Source organism: Anguilla anguilla, chromosome 9 (assembly GCF_013347855.1).
Source record: "Anguilla anguilla isolate fAngAng1 chromosome 9, fAngAng1.pri, whole genome shotgun sequence".
NCBI lineage: Eukaryota > Metazoa > Chordata > Actinopteri > Anguilliformes > Anguillidae > Anguilla > Anguilla anguilla.
Window position 1 is genome coordinate 46508819 of NC_049209.1, and position 16287 is coordinate 46525105.

General features: G+C 44.1%; 1 protein-coding gene across 1 annotated transcript; it reads left to right on the forward strand.

Moving 5' to 3' along the window:
- The first annotated feature begins 288 nt into the window (after nt 1–288).
- tmem91 (transmembrane protein 91) lies at nt 289–15326 on the forward strand. The gene is made up of 4 exons (XM_035432391.1): nt 289–1230; nt 8310–9801; nt 11694–11840; nt 13226–15326. The coding sequence occupies exons 2-4, from the start codon at nt 9385–9387 to the stop codon at nt 13379–13381; spliced, it is 720 nt and encodes a 239-aa protein (XP_035288282.1). The 5' UTR covers nt 289–1230; nt 8310–9384; the 3' UTR covers nt 13382–15326.
- Nucleotides 15327–16287: the final 961 nt, after the last annotated feature.

The following is a 16287-nucleotide window of genomic DNA, read 5'->3' on the forward strand; positions in this document are numbered from 1 at the left end:
TTTTTGCCATTTGGGTCAAGTGTACCTGAGGGACAGCCCGAGGGGATGGATTGTGGGCTCGCAGTAGAGTGCCCAGCTATCTGGAACACAGAGAGAAGGATTTCTTGTCTCCGTGGGAGACCGTCAGGTGATGCAGGCACGATGATGTCACCCACCAGGCTGGTTGCTCAGGCCTGGGGATTGGTCAATCGCGAAGATCACAGGTGTCAAACTCCAGTCCTGGTGGGCTGCAGTGTCTACTGGTTTTCGGGGTGTTCCTAGTACCAGTGGTTCATTTAAGCCATTGATTGGCTAAGGAATCCGCACTCCTTGTTCTCAAGGCCTTAGTTGGCAGCTGACTGAAAGGAAACTACAAAAACCAGCAGACACTGCGGCCCCCTGGGAATTCAGTTTGGCACCCCTGGCAAAGAGGAATCACCCGGAAGCCTGGACGCTGCCTCTCTGTATAGAGCATCTGTAACTCCTGCACGCAGCCAACAGGCTCTAGGACCCAGCGAGCCGCCCCCGATGGGAAAGCACATGAGTAGAGCGCTAAAGAAGAGAAGGGGAAAAGGAGATCGAGGGAGGGAGAAAGAGGGAGAGGGGCAGAGATTGATCGGACTGCTGCTCCGTAGTTCTGAAGTCATTAGAAAGCCCAGCCTCGTAGAAGACGGGTAAAATAGCAGGAGGGAGTAACAGTGCATTTTAAGAGCCCTACCTGGACTGCAGAACAGGCTTTCTTATCAGGGAAAAAAGAGAGAAACAGACAAAGGTAACAGGAAAAAATGAAGAGAAGAAGGGAGAAGTAAAGAAACTCTCACTGGAACACGCAAGCAAAGGGTCACAGACACATAGCTTTGTGACTGATAACAGCTTGGATACACCACACACACACACACACACACACACACACATACACACACATATAGTGACCATTCCAGAGGTCACCGACAAAAAACACACTTATACATTATACAGTCTCATCCTCTTTCAGAAAGGTGCATCCGCACATGTGCACACCTAGCCGAAGACAGGGAGAGCTCACGCTGCCTGACTGACTGACTGACCACGCCTTGCACGGACCCTAATTCTGGAGTCTTTGGGGAGGGGGGCGAGGGTCAAACTGGGACACAGATTTCACTCCCCACTCCGGGAAAACAGCCTGCGATCAAGCTGCACCTGCCCCACGCTGGACGACCAGAGGGCCTGGAGTTAAAAGGGACATCGAGCGAAAGGGAGTCTTCTGACCGGGTAAGGACTTCTGCCAACTTACAAAAAGGGCACGGTGATAACCGTGGCAACCGTTTCATTTTGCATCTCTAACTTCTGTATGCTTTCTGAATATGGATGAGGAAGCAGCTTTGAGTCTTCAACTGAATGCCTTTGTCATACACAAGTTCAAGGTGAAGCTAATTACATGTCATGCCCTGTGACAAGTGGTGTTTAATTGTCTTTACATGCCAGGGTAAAGTCATAAACAAAGTCTTGCATGTGTCTTATCCAGTCTCCTGTTTGCCAGCCATAGACACAATCAGAGTGATGACTGTGATCCCTGATGTCTGCCGTTTCTTGATATTTCTGACTGCACTTTCTAAATTTGACAGGGCAGAATTTCACTGACATACAGTGAAATAGAAATGTTCCTGCGATGCAATTCTGCTGCCACTGACCACCTGCCCCAAACACACAATCCACAGGACAGATTTGCATGCTGGGTATCCAGGCTATGAGTTGAAACCGTTGTCTAGAAGTGCCACTGGACTCTCTTTGACTGACGCATAGAAAGACTCATATACTATGATTAAGGGGATTACTTAACTTTAAAGGAAAACACATCTGCCGAAAACAGGTATTGGTCTTTTCTCTTTATGGGGGCATTCACAGTCAAGAAGATGGGTGAAAACTGGGCGAATGGTTTAGAAACATGCATTAGACCTGATGCCACAGCATTCACTATCCAACAGCTGCTTATCTTTCACATGAGTGACAAACTGTAAATTATTCCTGATGTGTGTGCTCACATATGTCATTATAAAATTTTAATTAACTGTCAACTGTCTATGTGGGCATTATCGTTCTCTGTCAGTGAACATTCTGTGGTGAAAAGTCAGTGAAATGCTGTCCAAGCAATCAGATTGACCCAGCTACATTTGGTTGAAAAGTGAATGTTTTTCCTAGCAGACTAGGAAATAGCCATGCTACGTAAATTGGGGTTAATTTCATCCGTTTATGTAAAAACGGCTCTCAACCCTGGATTTCCACCCCGCTAGATTTTTTGTTTTTGGTTTGTGTGTGTGTGTGTGTGTGTGTGTGTGTGTGTGAAAATAGGTAAAAGCACAGCCACAATGACACTTACACATATGCGTACCTACACGTTATAGTGAATAGCTATTATTGTGTGTTTAAGACCTTCAAACTCATACCTGCATATGCACACACATACCCCAGTCTCAAATGCGCACACACACATACACACAGGCACACACACACACACACACGCATGCACACGTACACACACACACACACACACACACACACGCATACACACAGGCACACACACACACACACACACATTACATTACATTACATTACAGGCATTTAGCAGACGCTCTTATCCAGAGCGACTTACACAACTTTTTTTTTTACATAGCACTTTACATTGTATCCATTTATACAGCTGGATATATACTGAAGCAATGCAGGTTAAGTACCTTGCTCAAGGGTACAACGGCAGTGTCCTTACCCGGGATTCGAACCTGCGACCTTTCGGTTACAAGCGCAGTTCCTTACCCACTGTGCCACACTCCGTCCCACGCATGCACCCACGCACCCACGCACGCACACACACACACACACACACACACATACACACAGGCACACACACACACACACACACACACACACACACATACACACAGGCACACACACACACACGCACACACACACACACACACGCACACAAACACATACACACAGGCACACACACACGCGCATGCACCCACGCACGCACACACACACACACACACACACACACATCAGCCTCTCAATGAAAACGGGCTGAAAGCCAGCAGACCCACATGTCCTTTGCCAAACTCCTTTTCTGTGTACATGACAGCACAGCATGACTTTAATGGGACTGAGCCTCCAGAAAGAGGGAAATGACCTGTTAAATAATATCTGTTCAGTGGATATTTAGAACAAGAGGCCAGACCTGCATGGAAAAGATTTAAGTGTTAGAAAGTATTAATATAGTATTTTAAAGTATTAATACACACCAGCGTTTCTTTTGCCTTTGTAACAATCTCGCAATTTACAATTAAAATTTTAGTCCATTGCCAGCTACTGTCAGCAAGGTGACGGCAAAGAGCCTTTCACAAGGTCAGCAAACAAAAAAGTGTTTTTCACATGATAACAAGTGCCGCTGGAGCTAGAGATTATAAAATTATGATCATAAGAGGTGCTGCCTTCAAGGTGCGTGGAAGCGAAATGCAAGATGCATGCACAATTTTAACGTGGCTCACATTCAAACGTCATAATTACATACAAATTCATAATTCAATACCACATAACATCTGGCGATATGCAACATATCACACGGCCAGAGTCACGTGAATCTGAAATAATTTCCTCCGGGAGAAGCTTTTCCAACTAACTTCCCAGACAGCAATTGTTAAGGTTGGACAGGAGTTTGTAACCCTGACTAATCTAATATCAGGTTCAACAAATACTGTGACCTATAATAATAATAATAATAATAATAATAATAATAATAATAATAATAATAATTGTCATCATCATCATAAACCTAATTATTGTCAGCATATAATAAGTATAAGTATTATATTTCACATAATAATGAAAATTTATTTGATTGGAAATAAGATTTAGTAGGTCTAAATATGTACTGTGAACAGACGTGTAATGTTAGATGCATCAGTATATAAGCACTTCACTGAGCCACATGCGAAACCAACAAAAGAGGAAGTGTTTGTCACAGGCAAAATAATGAAGCATTTCTTTACACCTGAGTCTTTCTTCCTTCAGCCAGAACAATGACTTGAAACACTGCAGCTGACTTGTGCGATGTTTATGCTTTGTCAGAAGAAAGAAAATCACCCCAAAAGTGAGAATTTTGCATCGTTTTATTTCCAGTATGTCCTGACAGCGTTTAAAATAGTGTCACTCTGTGTCTGCTTCATGAATTATTTTGGTTCAGTTATATCAGCATGGCAGAGAACTGCTGTAGCAAAACCACCAACCTGCATGCATTTATGTCAGAATAAACAGATCAATTTCTGACTGTTTAAAAAAAGTGTCACAACAAAAACAGAAGATTCAACTACAGTGTGACATTTAAGAAAGAACCAGGTGCTCCATAAATCAGCTTGAGGAGTATAAATCAATATCAACGCTCACTCACTACAGGTTAGCACAGTCCTGTCTGCAGGGCTACATCAGTGTTAAACATCATCCCTTTATTAAAGCTTTAATGTTTTCATTAACCTAAGGGTGCATTGCATCTGAAATTACTCCACTTCTGCAGAAGCTACACCATTTCATCTACACCAGAGGGTTTCAGTAGTGCCAGAAATGGGAGACATGACCTCAGTTTTATTGCAGGACAGGGTTTGATTGTACAAGTACACTTTGCCGCTTCATTCAATGCGTAGCGGGTAATGCTGAGCCTTGCGCTACAGTTGCCACGGTGTGTTAACTGCGTTTTATGTGGCAATACCGCCACACTAGTTTCATCGCATTGAAGAACGCGCGTATGAGTGTGTAAGAGAGGGACGGGGATGGTGAAGGGGAGGGGCATTACCTGTGATGTCATGTTTAAAAAGAAAAAAATATATATTTTGGGAATTAGATAATGGATGCAATCACAGGGTCAAGTAGAGGAGGAAACAGCAATAGCATGAAAGAACCAGAGAGGTGGGGAGGAGGTGGGGGAAGGGGGGGGGGGAGTCAAATAAAAGTCAGCAGAAGAGGGGGCAGGGAAAGTGACAGGAGAGAGAGAGATGGGATTGGGATGGGGGGATGAAGGGGAGGGGGGGTCTCTCTATACGGTCTGTGTCGTCTGTGATTTGCTGCGCTGTCCTTGCATTCCTACCTCCCCCCCCCCCCCCCCCCCGGCTGACTGGATGTTTTATTAGAATTGCCAGAATCAGAATGGGAGCCAGGCTTATAATGGCAGAGTCGTTTTTATAGTGGATGGAGAGGAGACGAGGAGAGAGGAGAGAAGAAGAGGAGAGATGTGTGCGTGGGTGGGTTTGAATTGTGGACGGGGGGGGGGGGGGGGGGGGGCTGTAATAAAGTTGAGTGCATCTCTCCTGGAGTGTAATACTGGGAGGTGTTGGGGGCGTAGGAAATGGGAAGGGGGGAGGGTGGGAGTATATATATCAGCAGAGCTACAACAGTAAATATGTATGATGCAGGAGCTCTAGTATTATTCATGTCAGAGGGCCAAAGAGTTCCTGTACGTGAATCATCACTCAACTCGGCCAGTGTGGGAGTCTCAGGTTTTTCTATTACAGCCAAGGAGGATGATGGGATAGCGGAGCATATCGAAGCAATTCAGTATATACGCTAGGGCTCCTTCAGGCATGTGCCAATGTTCAGGCCTGTAGGATGTGTGTGGTGATATAATGCCATAAATCATCCTTAAACATACAGTCTGTATCTCAGATTTAATTAAATGGCTCCATTATTCCCTTATGGTAATTGCAATAAGGATTAATGGATCATAAACACACCAAATAAATGTATGGCGATAGTCATAATTAATCTTCTCCATGTTAATTATTTGCCTAACATTAAGCTTTTGGGATTACCATAATAAGGCATTACAAATGGATTTCAAATAAGGCCAGGCTAATGAATGATGAAGTGAAATTAAATAGTTACTATAAGCAATGAGCTTGCTTAATTATTGATTTCTTAATTCTTGAACGAACGCATTATAAATCATGTCGACCCAGTGAACACAGCAAGTAAAAAAACTTCATTTTTCTTCTGAGATTAGCGCTCCGTTGATGCTGATTAATGTCGTCAAAGTATTATCTTAGATAATATTAATCGGTCACCGTGGCCATTCATTCGTGCGCGGCACAATGCGCAGTTTCTTGGAGCGGGCCGTGATTTAAGTGCACCGCGGATGTGAGTGCGAAAGATGCTATCAATCAAGATCCCCGACTTTTGTCAAGCTCTTTCTGGGCAGCCTCGTCTGGATAATTTAAACAGCGGTTTAAAAAAAAAAAGTCAAGCTGCAGTGCATCATGCTTCAGTGGCGTAATTCATGAAGGCAATAGAAGTAGCGGTGCTTAAGTCGAGTTTTATCGTGAGCACGTTATGTGGCGCGAGGCATTCCATATAGGAAGACGTAGTCCATATAGGAAGACCAGTGTCTTTTAGAAATGTAAATTCTAATTTAATTATTCTACTGCGTTTCTGATAATTCAAATGTATATAATAAAAAATTAGGTAATTGTAAAATGATTTACTGATTTATCTGCACATTATCTGCACAATTTGCTTTTTTTCTATAACAATTTTAGATTTTATGGTGCTACTAGTGATCATGAATTCCCTACATCATGCTTGCTTTATTATTTGACAAGCCTTTACCACTATATGTCACCTTTTTAAACTGCTGAACACAGCAAACTACAGAGCACAAGTTAATGTACCTTTAAGTGAAAATCAATGATCAGCATTGCTTTTCGGTCCGTCACCGAACCCTCTTCATCATTAAAGGTTATTGCAACATGGCACAAAGAGGGTTGGACTACTGTTTGCGCTGGATGCTACCATGCGCTTAAGGGTAGCCTCTGTATAAGAAAAAATCTCTCAGAGCAAAATAGGCGATCTCGTTCAAACCTATGCGACAAATGCCTTTATCCGGTCCCGTGAATGCGTGGGAGAAGGCTCGGGCGTTAAACGGGCAGCCGTTTTACTAAAAGTGAGCCGAAGGCTCCCTTCGGCTTTGATTCATTACCATCCGCGCGTTTCTGAAACCGGAGCGCTGGGGCCGATGCAGATTATCTTCACGCCGAGAGCGAGCCGAGCAATCAGCGAGACGCAATGGCTTCGGTGCGCTGCGCTCCGCCGATAAACGCACCCGCCCGCTCAGGCGCGGGGGGGGGGGGGGGGGGGGGGGGTCGGGGTAGGGGGGGCGGGGGGTCTGATGAACAATATTTATTTTCCCCCTGTCTGGCGCTGTCTGTCTGTCAGGTGCTGGAGGAGTAGAGAGTGTCACTCAGTCCTTTTGTGGAGACGAGGCAGTGCATTCTGTCTGACAGGCCATTTGGGTTGGGTCCCTCAGGCACTGAGAGCGAAGGACAAAGGCCCCTGCTTAATGTTCCCAGGCTCTATCTATCTCAGTGGCCAAGTAAACTTTTATAGTGTTCTGGGGAGAGAAAGAAAAAGCCACTGTTTATTTTTTCCCCCTTCCATTTGCATATTCTAGTGTTTTCCAGAAGTTTCTCTGAGCCACATTTTCAGAGGAATATCTTTCTTCTTGCAATAGGCTGTCAGTAAAACCCAGCCAATTCAGCATTGGGTAAACAAAGACGCTGTGAAAACAGCAAACATATTTTGATCGACTGGCTCCCTGTGTTTATCTGAGAGACAGAAGACTGGTCTAAAGAGCGCCCATGTTTGCAAAAGCAAGGTGACATGTACATGTGCCATGTAGCTCTTTGACAAAATCATTGCCAGTTTGTGCAGTAAATGGTCATTAGCAGAGGATTCACACATCGCTAAAATGGGCAAAACTACAGTAGCCAACTCATTTCTGTCTCTGGCTGCCAGCCTTTAGGGCCGGAGGGAGCGTCGGGCACTTTTCTGGACGCCTATGCCAGTCGTGTGAAAAAGAGACGTGCCCCCTGCCTGACCTCAGCCTCGTTTAGCGGTCGATTGCTCCCGCTACACTGCTTGGCAGCCCAGAGAACTCTCAGCCAAGGAGAAACCTTCAGAGCTTCAGGCCCAAACAGACTCTGCGCTTTCTTAAAGAGGTCAAGTGACTTCATTGTGCGGGGTGTTTCCCAAGGGGAGGGGGGAGGAGAGTGGGGGGGGGGGTGTAGGTGTGAGGGGAACAGATGAGGTCTCTGCTTCAACCTGAAAGGCACCTGTTGCCCCTCAGGTCCTGGGGCAGTCTCTGTTCCTCCCGTAACCAACAGCAGGTCACCTTCAAAAGAATCCAAACTCCAAACACCTGACCTGTTTTCTGCTTGGCCTGCCATTATCCATTCTCACCATTAGACGGTGGATTATGAGCAGCTGCACTCTGGCAACCAGGCAGGATCCTGATGTTCTTCTCGTTTTGACCACAGGGTGCTTCACCAACAGAAGACAAGGACGCCTACTAAAACAGCTCACCTATCGACCTCCTCAATTACCCAGAATCCCCTGCTCTGTCCAAGAGGAGGGCCTCTGCCACTGGAAACAAATGGCACCACTTTAAATCAATATGGCGGACCTGTGATTTCATCACTGCCGCTCCATCTTGTCTGGTGTCGATCTGCTGGGCGGAAGAGAGGCCAGAACACTGTCCGTTGTGTGTCAAAGGACTACAGGAACATGGCTGGAACAGGACAAGGGGAAGGACACGGGCAAGGTCCCATCTGAGCGTCCTTCTTAAAAATAACTACCTGCGAAAGAGACATTTTGAAATTCGTGATGCGTCAATCAAAAAGGTATCACGCCGGAAATTTTTTCCCTCCATTTCTCCTGCAGCAGGCTGGTTTGATTTGCTGTCATTTAACTTTAGCGTGTGGCTTCTGATGATTTCATCACAGGTTTCTCATTACCCTCAAAAAAAGCTGGGTTTTTTTTTTGCACATTTGCAGACTTATTTGACTATAACCGCATCTTTCAACCTGGGGTTTCCTTTTGAGCCCTTTAATAGACAGCGTGATTTAAGTGCGGGTTGACATTTTGCATAATCCATTTCGTTTCGATGAGGCATAATAAGGCGGAAACCAAATTCTTTAGTCATTAAGCCTTGGAGGAGTTAAACCACATGTGACTGAAAAAAAGGAATATAGTTGCTTTTGCAAGAGTGGCAAGCGAGGCTTAAGCACGTAAGTGTGCGAGAGCTCCGTAGCTCGATTTGAGACGAGCAGAGGAGAGGATCTAGACTGCTGCAGTATCGTTCCACGGAGTCAGATGTGCACTTGTGCGTCTCCGGGCTTTTGGATGAATCATAATGATTAAACAGAAAGGTGACAGAACGAACTGCAGTAAATATTTCAGAGGGGGAAATATGATCTTCTGTTCAGTTGTCTTTCCTCACTGGATCAGACCACAGCTCTGAAGCAAACCCGGGCCACGCGCGCTGAGCAGCGTAGCAAACAGATAAAAGCTCCACCTGTTGGATGCGGTGTCCGCCACTTTTGGAAGAGCGGGATGGAGAGTCTAGATGAACTGGAGCACCCCTTGCTGGGTGGCAGCCCCAAGCACAGTGGAGGACCTGTTGCCAGCGCTGGTGGCAATGGGCTTTTAAAAGGCATCTTAGTGCGGTGCGGGGAGGAGAGCACACTGCCCCCAGTGGCTTGGAGGAGTTACTGCACCCCAGCAGAGATCGCCCAACAGCAGCTCCTGGACCCTTGCTCTCTACCACGCTCCCTGGAATCCCTTTACCCAACAGCTCCGGCATGGGGCCAATCAGAGTCTCTGGGCCTACAGAGGAAGGACTATCTGGAGACCACATTTGTGGACATGGGCCCTGGTTCCCCGCTGGAGAAGAAGCTGCTGGACGAGGAACAGGATAGTCACAGCATCTGCTACAGCACAGATGAGGACGACCTCCTGCCCGATTATGAGGTTTGGCAGCCATTTTCTTACTTGTTGCCTGTATCCAGAAGCACACTCATTGCATTTACATCCACATGCATTCTGTTAACTCACCTAAATATCTAATCAGACACTCTTCATAGAAGCCGAGTGTCCTTAAAATATTAAGAGATTAATTAACCCTTTGAGGAGCTGGTTTTTTCCGAATGTTTTTCCAAAATTCTAAGTTAGTGTTTTAGAACTCCACTGCTTTCAATTAACAGTAGTGATTGTTACATCAGCAGTATAACTTTCAGTGAAAAACATACTAATGACATATTTGTGATCTCACACCTCACAGGGTTAATAGTCACTACTCAGAAAAGCCTCTGCAATTTAAAGCGTGTTATAGTGTATTAAGTTGTCTCAGAGCTTAGCCCTTTTCCCAGGCGGTGTTGCTGACACATGAAAAAAAGAGGGAAATCTCATGTTACAGAGTTTGAAAAATTCATGAACCTGGTATTCTTGTGTAGTGAGATAACTACATGGCGACGAACTGAATTCAATAAAGAAAGTGCTTGGAGTGCAAAAACAGTGATAAAAAACATCTTACAGCTGAACGCTTTCTTTGATTAAAACAGCAGAGAGCAAGCAACACTGTTACACTGGCAAAGAAACCAAAAACGATTCACACGGTTAGCGGAGGGGGAATTTGCATGATTTTTGAATTTGATGCAAAAAGACTGAAAAGAAACACGAAAGCAGACCAAAAGGAAATGGAGGATGTGGGAAGGAGGAGCAGTAATGGATAGAGCACAGTGTTATTTTCCAAAATCGGTATTATTTCATAGAAAATTCAAAACTAGATGTGACAGTTTGGAAAAACATGAAAGGTTTTGGAGATTGGTGTGTTCTTGAGGGGGAATTCAGTGCTGTTCTCTCATTTAATTGCTTTGGGGGATAATCTCTGAACCATGTGAAACCGCGCACATCTACGCTCTTTCTTTCTTTCTTGTTCAGAAGCCCTTCAGTAAAGCTTTGGCTCACGTTGCATTAAAACTCTGGAAAAGCTAAAAACTATTTCTTTGCCATGCATGCGGGATTACACTTTAAACAGTCAGCATGCTTTCATTCCTCCTATGATCCCCGGTTGTCTGCCCTCACACAATACTGTTCAATTACCTGCCTAATGCGGCTACTTATTTCCTTGGATTGTTTTGAGCATAGATATTGTTCAGTTGTTACTTGCATTGAAAGTCAACTTTTATCGGGGTCTTGAAAGCATGCAGTGCAGCCCTTTGCAGACGTAGATGGGGTCATTGCCCAATTAAGTCATAGTACATGGCAGCTGTGTCATGGTTCTGTGTTTTCCTGTCTGTGTTTCCCTTGTTGGGCCGCCAGATGGCGGCACTTCTGTTTTGTGTCCTGCTCCCCCCTGTTAAATGTATTATTGTTGTCTCGTTATTCTATCATTGTTCCCACCTGTGTCTTGTTATCCCCTCCTTTTCTGGGTTGATTGTTTTTTGAGTTCACCTGTGTCTTGTTACCCCCTGTCTATTTAAGTTCTTTGTTCCCTTGACTCAGGTGCTGGTTCCTTGTGTTTGTTTGACTTACATGTATCTGCCTGCCTGTGTTTTTGACCTGCTCTGTGTGTGTTTTGAATTTTGAGTTTTCTGTTTTGTGTTTTTTGGTAGTGCCCTGCGTGGCCTTTTGGTTTCCTGTTTTTTTTTTTTTGTCCCCTGTCATGTAAGTAAAGTCTTTGTTAATTTTCCCTTTTTGAGTTTGTGTTTTTTTTTCCCTCTGCGTTTGGGTCCCCCCTACCCGTTACGTGACAAGCTGTTGGTTAATGTGTCTGGTCTTATTTTAATTTAGAGGTATTTTGCAGAATTTTCTGTTCAGTCAGTGTCTGAAGCTTTGAACAGCTTCATTCCTTGTGTCACCAGGACTCTTCGAGCGAATGCTTCAGCGAAACCGACAGCGAGCGCAACTTCCCGCTGATGATCCCGCAGGACTACCTGGGCCTCGCCGTATTCTCCATGCTCTGCTGTTTTTGGCCCCTGGGGATTGCGGCGTTCTACCTTTCCCAGAAGGTAAACAGCTGAGAATTAACAAAAGCTCAATGGTTTTTTTTAAGGTTGCGGTTTCATTAACTGCGGCTTTCCGCGTGCGTCACGCTTGTCTGCTGCTGTCACAAACTGTTGGAGTATAATGCAGAAAAGGAGGGGAAGTTGGGGGCGGGGGGGATAAAATAAAAGGATAAAAATATGTTTCAAAAATATGGTGGGATAAAGACAAGAGTGAGCGGTTGTCATGGGAACAGAATTTTAAAACAGCGTTCACAAAAACATGCATCCCGTGATTCTTTCGTTGCGATTTAAGTGATTATCATAAATGCCAAGTTTTTCTAGGTACTCTTTGTGAACTGAAAAAAAAAACTATAAATAAATTGACTTTACGAAACAATGCAGCGAGCTAAAACATTTGGCACCATTTATGTATATGAGAGCGAATCATTTCACAAACACACCCTGAATTCTAATTAGTTTTGCTGAGGTACTGCTCGCATATTTTGGGGGGTAACAGATGGTTTATAGAAGGAAGCAGAAGGGAAAGACAGCAGAGCAGGAAAGGAGAAAAATTGTCCTGAAGTAATAAAGGAGTGCAGAAGAGAACTGTTATAATAATGTGATAATGTATGCTTACAGGTCACGTGCTGGTAAGGATTTGATTGGTTATTTTATTTGAACGATCTTTTTTATTGGATGTGTACGTGTGCCATTGTGTCAGGCTATGTTAAGAATGTCCCAGAATGGAAATTAGTTTGCCGCATACTGCAAATTAACTGCTTAAATAAGCACTTTACCATAGGTTAGTGTTTGGCTTCATCACTGCAATTTGAAAGTAGATCAGAATACTAAGTAATTTTTTAATCTAAAACAGGGAGATGTTTCACAATTATTTAACTGCTGTGGCTGAAATAAAGTTGTTAAAACCAAAGACTGGCTTGAATGTTGATTTAAAGGGCGATTACTGCCTCAGAGAGTTAAGATTGAGGGAAAGGGTAGGCAGTGATTAAAGTGAGGGCAGCCATATTGTAAAAAAGGCGGGAACAAAGGACTGGGAAAGATGCAGGGGCGATGCTAGGGGCGACATAGCTCAGGAGGTAAGAGCGGTTGTCCGACAGTCGGAGGGTTGCCGGTTCGATCCCCGCCCTGGGCGTGTCGAAGTGTCTGAGCAAGACACCTAACCCCTAACTGCTCTGGTGAATGAGAGGCATCAATTGTAAATGGTGCAAACTGTATTGAAGGATCCCCATGGACTCATAGCGAGGAAAAATAAGAGAGTGGGAACAAAACTATTTTTTTGTCTTTCTCGATGCACTGTAAACACATGGTAACATCGCTGTCTCTAACCCTCCTGTCTTTTCTTTTCTGACTCCGCCCCATCTTTCCCCCATGGCTCCTCCCCTTGCCAGACTAACAAGGCGTCGGCCGAGGGGGACCTCCAGGGGGCGAACTCCGCCTCACGCCAGGCGCTCTGGTTGGCCGTGCTGTCCATCGTCTTCGGCGTCGTCACGTACATCTGCGCTGTCGCCGCCCTCATCTCCTACCTGTCCGGGAAACCCCCCTAAGCCCCCCCCTCCCCCCCCATTGGGCTCACTGTCCCCTACGGCAACCCCTTACGACACACCCCAGCTCTCAACCCCACCTTTCCCCCGATCCCCAGTGTACCCCTGAGAGTTCCACATTTACAGGAACCCTGTGGTTTGGAATGACCTGCAAATGAGTGGGAAGGGAGATGCATTGGGATTGGGCTGGACTGAAATATGCCACTGTTTAAGTCTATGGGTGGGCCATGTATGTGTTCAGCTTAATCACAACCGGACCAAAATGTTTTAATTTATGAAATGAATTTGAAAAAAAACACGCAACCTGATCTGAAATGAGGTCCGATTAATGACAATAGCTTTGTTTTCCCATGACAAGCAGTTGTGATGGTGACATTATTAAAGTCCAAGTGTCTCAGAATTTGGCATTTTTGGCAAGCATAATTTTAATAGCAATGTCACATAGAGAAAGCAAACAAAATGTGAGTATGTGTGATGTTAAAATGTTTTCTGAGAGAAAACTCTGTTGAAACAAATCCCAGAATCCTTTGTTCTATGACATCATGAGTGACAATGAGTCGTGGAAGCACGGTGTGCAAGCTCATAGGTGACATCAGTGTATAGTTATGACTTGGTTTTTTTAGATGGTTTCAAACACACATTTTCAATTCATGATCCTCAGGAAACATTACGTTTTCCTCATTTTTTTGTAAAATGGAACACGTCTACAATTTTATCAACAGGAGTAGTTCACCATGTCTCTGTGAAGATGTGTTCCATTGTGTTCCACATAGTCAAAACTATGCCTTCTCATAGTTAGATGTTGCTTAAATTGCCCCGTTAAGAATGTTTTTATTTCAAGTGAAATTACTCCTGAACTATGTGATTTTATTTACTTACAAATCATTTTCGGATCGAATCTTTCTCAAGGCAGTATTTGCACCTTAACTATGTAACATGGAATCGTTTGGTGAGACTTGCACTAAAACATTGATAGTAAAGTCAATAGTAATATAAATCTAATACTGTGAACATGGATTTTACAGAAAGCAATCTGGAGATGCAGTAAAGATAAGATGGACACGGATGCCTTTTCCTCATTCTCCTGGCTGTGTTGCTCTCCTGTACCTTTGCAAGTCCAGAATTCACCTATTTAAATCCACTGGAGGCTTGCAAAGCCCTTGTCAACATTTCTTTAAAGAATTGTGAAGATTCACATAAAGCTCTGTGGGCGGTGTTCTCCCACACGCAAAATATTCTAGCTGAATTCCATTACATTATTGTGTAATGGAATTAACAATGGCAAAGGTAACAATGGATTCATCTTCCCTGAAATCTCCGTGGAGATGCTGAACAAAAGATTCTTTTAAGAGAGAATGGTGATTCCCATAGAGTGCTGCAAGAAATGGAACTGGAACACAGAGGGAACACAGCTAACACATGTGACTCGGGGGGGGGGGGGGGGGGGGCAGTACAGAAAGTGTTTTTTGTGTCTCAATTCCCATTCTGACTAATACCGTACATGTTATTCCCCTGCACACAAGAAAGCAGGGACCCTTGAGGACTCTAATGCATTGAGAGAAACCCCCTTGTCAATGCCATCCCCTGAGAGGGATACCTTCACAATCAGGCAACTATCTTTGATATTGCAGCCAAACAAGTTGAGCTGTGTTAATAAGCTGTTGTACAGGTTGACCCTTTGATCAGAAGTACATCAGAACACAAGAAGGCAATTACGTTTCCAAGGAGATGAGATAAGCCCGCTTCTGAACCGCCGCGCGAGTCGAGGCCTCGGTGGAGTGCGGCAATCAAGTCACGTGACCGGACATTCTTGGACTCCCAGAGCAAGGCTTGCATGTAATCAAAGATTACATAACTCTGCAACACCTTCCATTTTGATCACCGCAAATGATGTCTGTGCGCTAAGTTGTTAGCACAGATAATTTGCATGGTATTTTTGCACTTTATTGCTGATTTTCAACCCTGTATGTTTACCTTGCTTCCACCAATGCTTTGTGTTCTGTTCTTCATACAAAAGAACCTATAAAAGAAACTACAGGAATTATTTCCGTGTTGCCGGGGAGAACTTTAGATCTGTGCAGTATCTCTGCCTATGTAAGCCTCTAAAAAACTGAAATACTCATCAAGTACAGTTTAAGTTGAGCAGTAAATACTATACATATATAGCAGTACATAGTATATAACAATAAGCAACCCTCAGTCGGTCGTGCAGTCTGCAAAAGTAGAGGACCAATCAAAATATTTATAGCCTTGATTTTATACAGATATGGCCTGTAAAAGGAGATGCATTTCAGGCAAAATTGATACCCACTGGTCATGTGTTAATAACAAGTGCAGGATTTTAGCATTATTTGGCATATGACATTCTATTTTCCAGCGCACACAGTTAGTTACAATTAGAGAAAGTCTCTTTAATGCAGGCAGCTTACCTTAGAGGATGTCTGTGTTGAGTAAACCCGGACATTACCACTGTCAAGTCACCGACGTGGAGTTGGGGATGTTAAGTGAGTTACACTGACCAAGCACTGTGCAAGCAATCCTCACATGCTGAAGAACACATTATGTATATGATTCTCCTAATCTTATCAATGTTCAAATCCATCTACAAATATTTCAATAGCAAATAGGGATGCAATCAACTAATGCCAATGATGTATTTATAATAATACTGATTGGAAGGTGGTGATTAAATTAAATTAAAGATACAATTTTAAGATTTAGGCAGTGTGTGTAGATCACTGAGGTCCTAATATTGTATTCAAGGGAGAGTATCTTAAGCACACCAGAAGGATCAAGATATAATGCGTAATCATGTGACTCTTTTTCCCATAATGCATCTGCACTGCAGTTTGCATCTTCGAACTCCAAGTCTCAAGTGGCAGAAAAATGTTTTCTTTAAATGCACAGCC

Coding starts and splice junctions, on each gene's coding strand:
- tmem91 (XM_035432391.1), top strand. CDS start 9,385: ATGGAGAGTCTAGATGAACTGGAGCACCCCTTGCTGGGTGGCAGCCCC. Junction 9,802..11,693: donor ACCTCCTGCCCGATTATGAG/GTTTGGCAGCCA, acceptor TTGTGTCACCAG/GACTCTTCGAGCGAATGCTT. Junction 11,841..13,225: donor CGTTCTACCTTTCCCAGAAG/GTAAACAGCTGA, acceptor TCCCCTTGCCAG/ACTAACAAGGCGTCGGCCGA.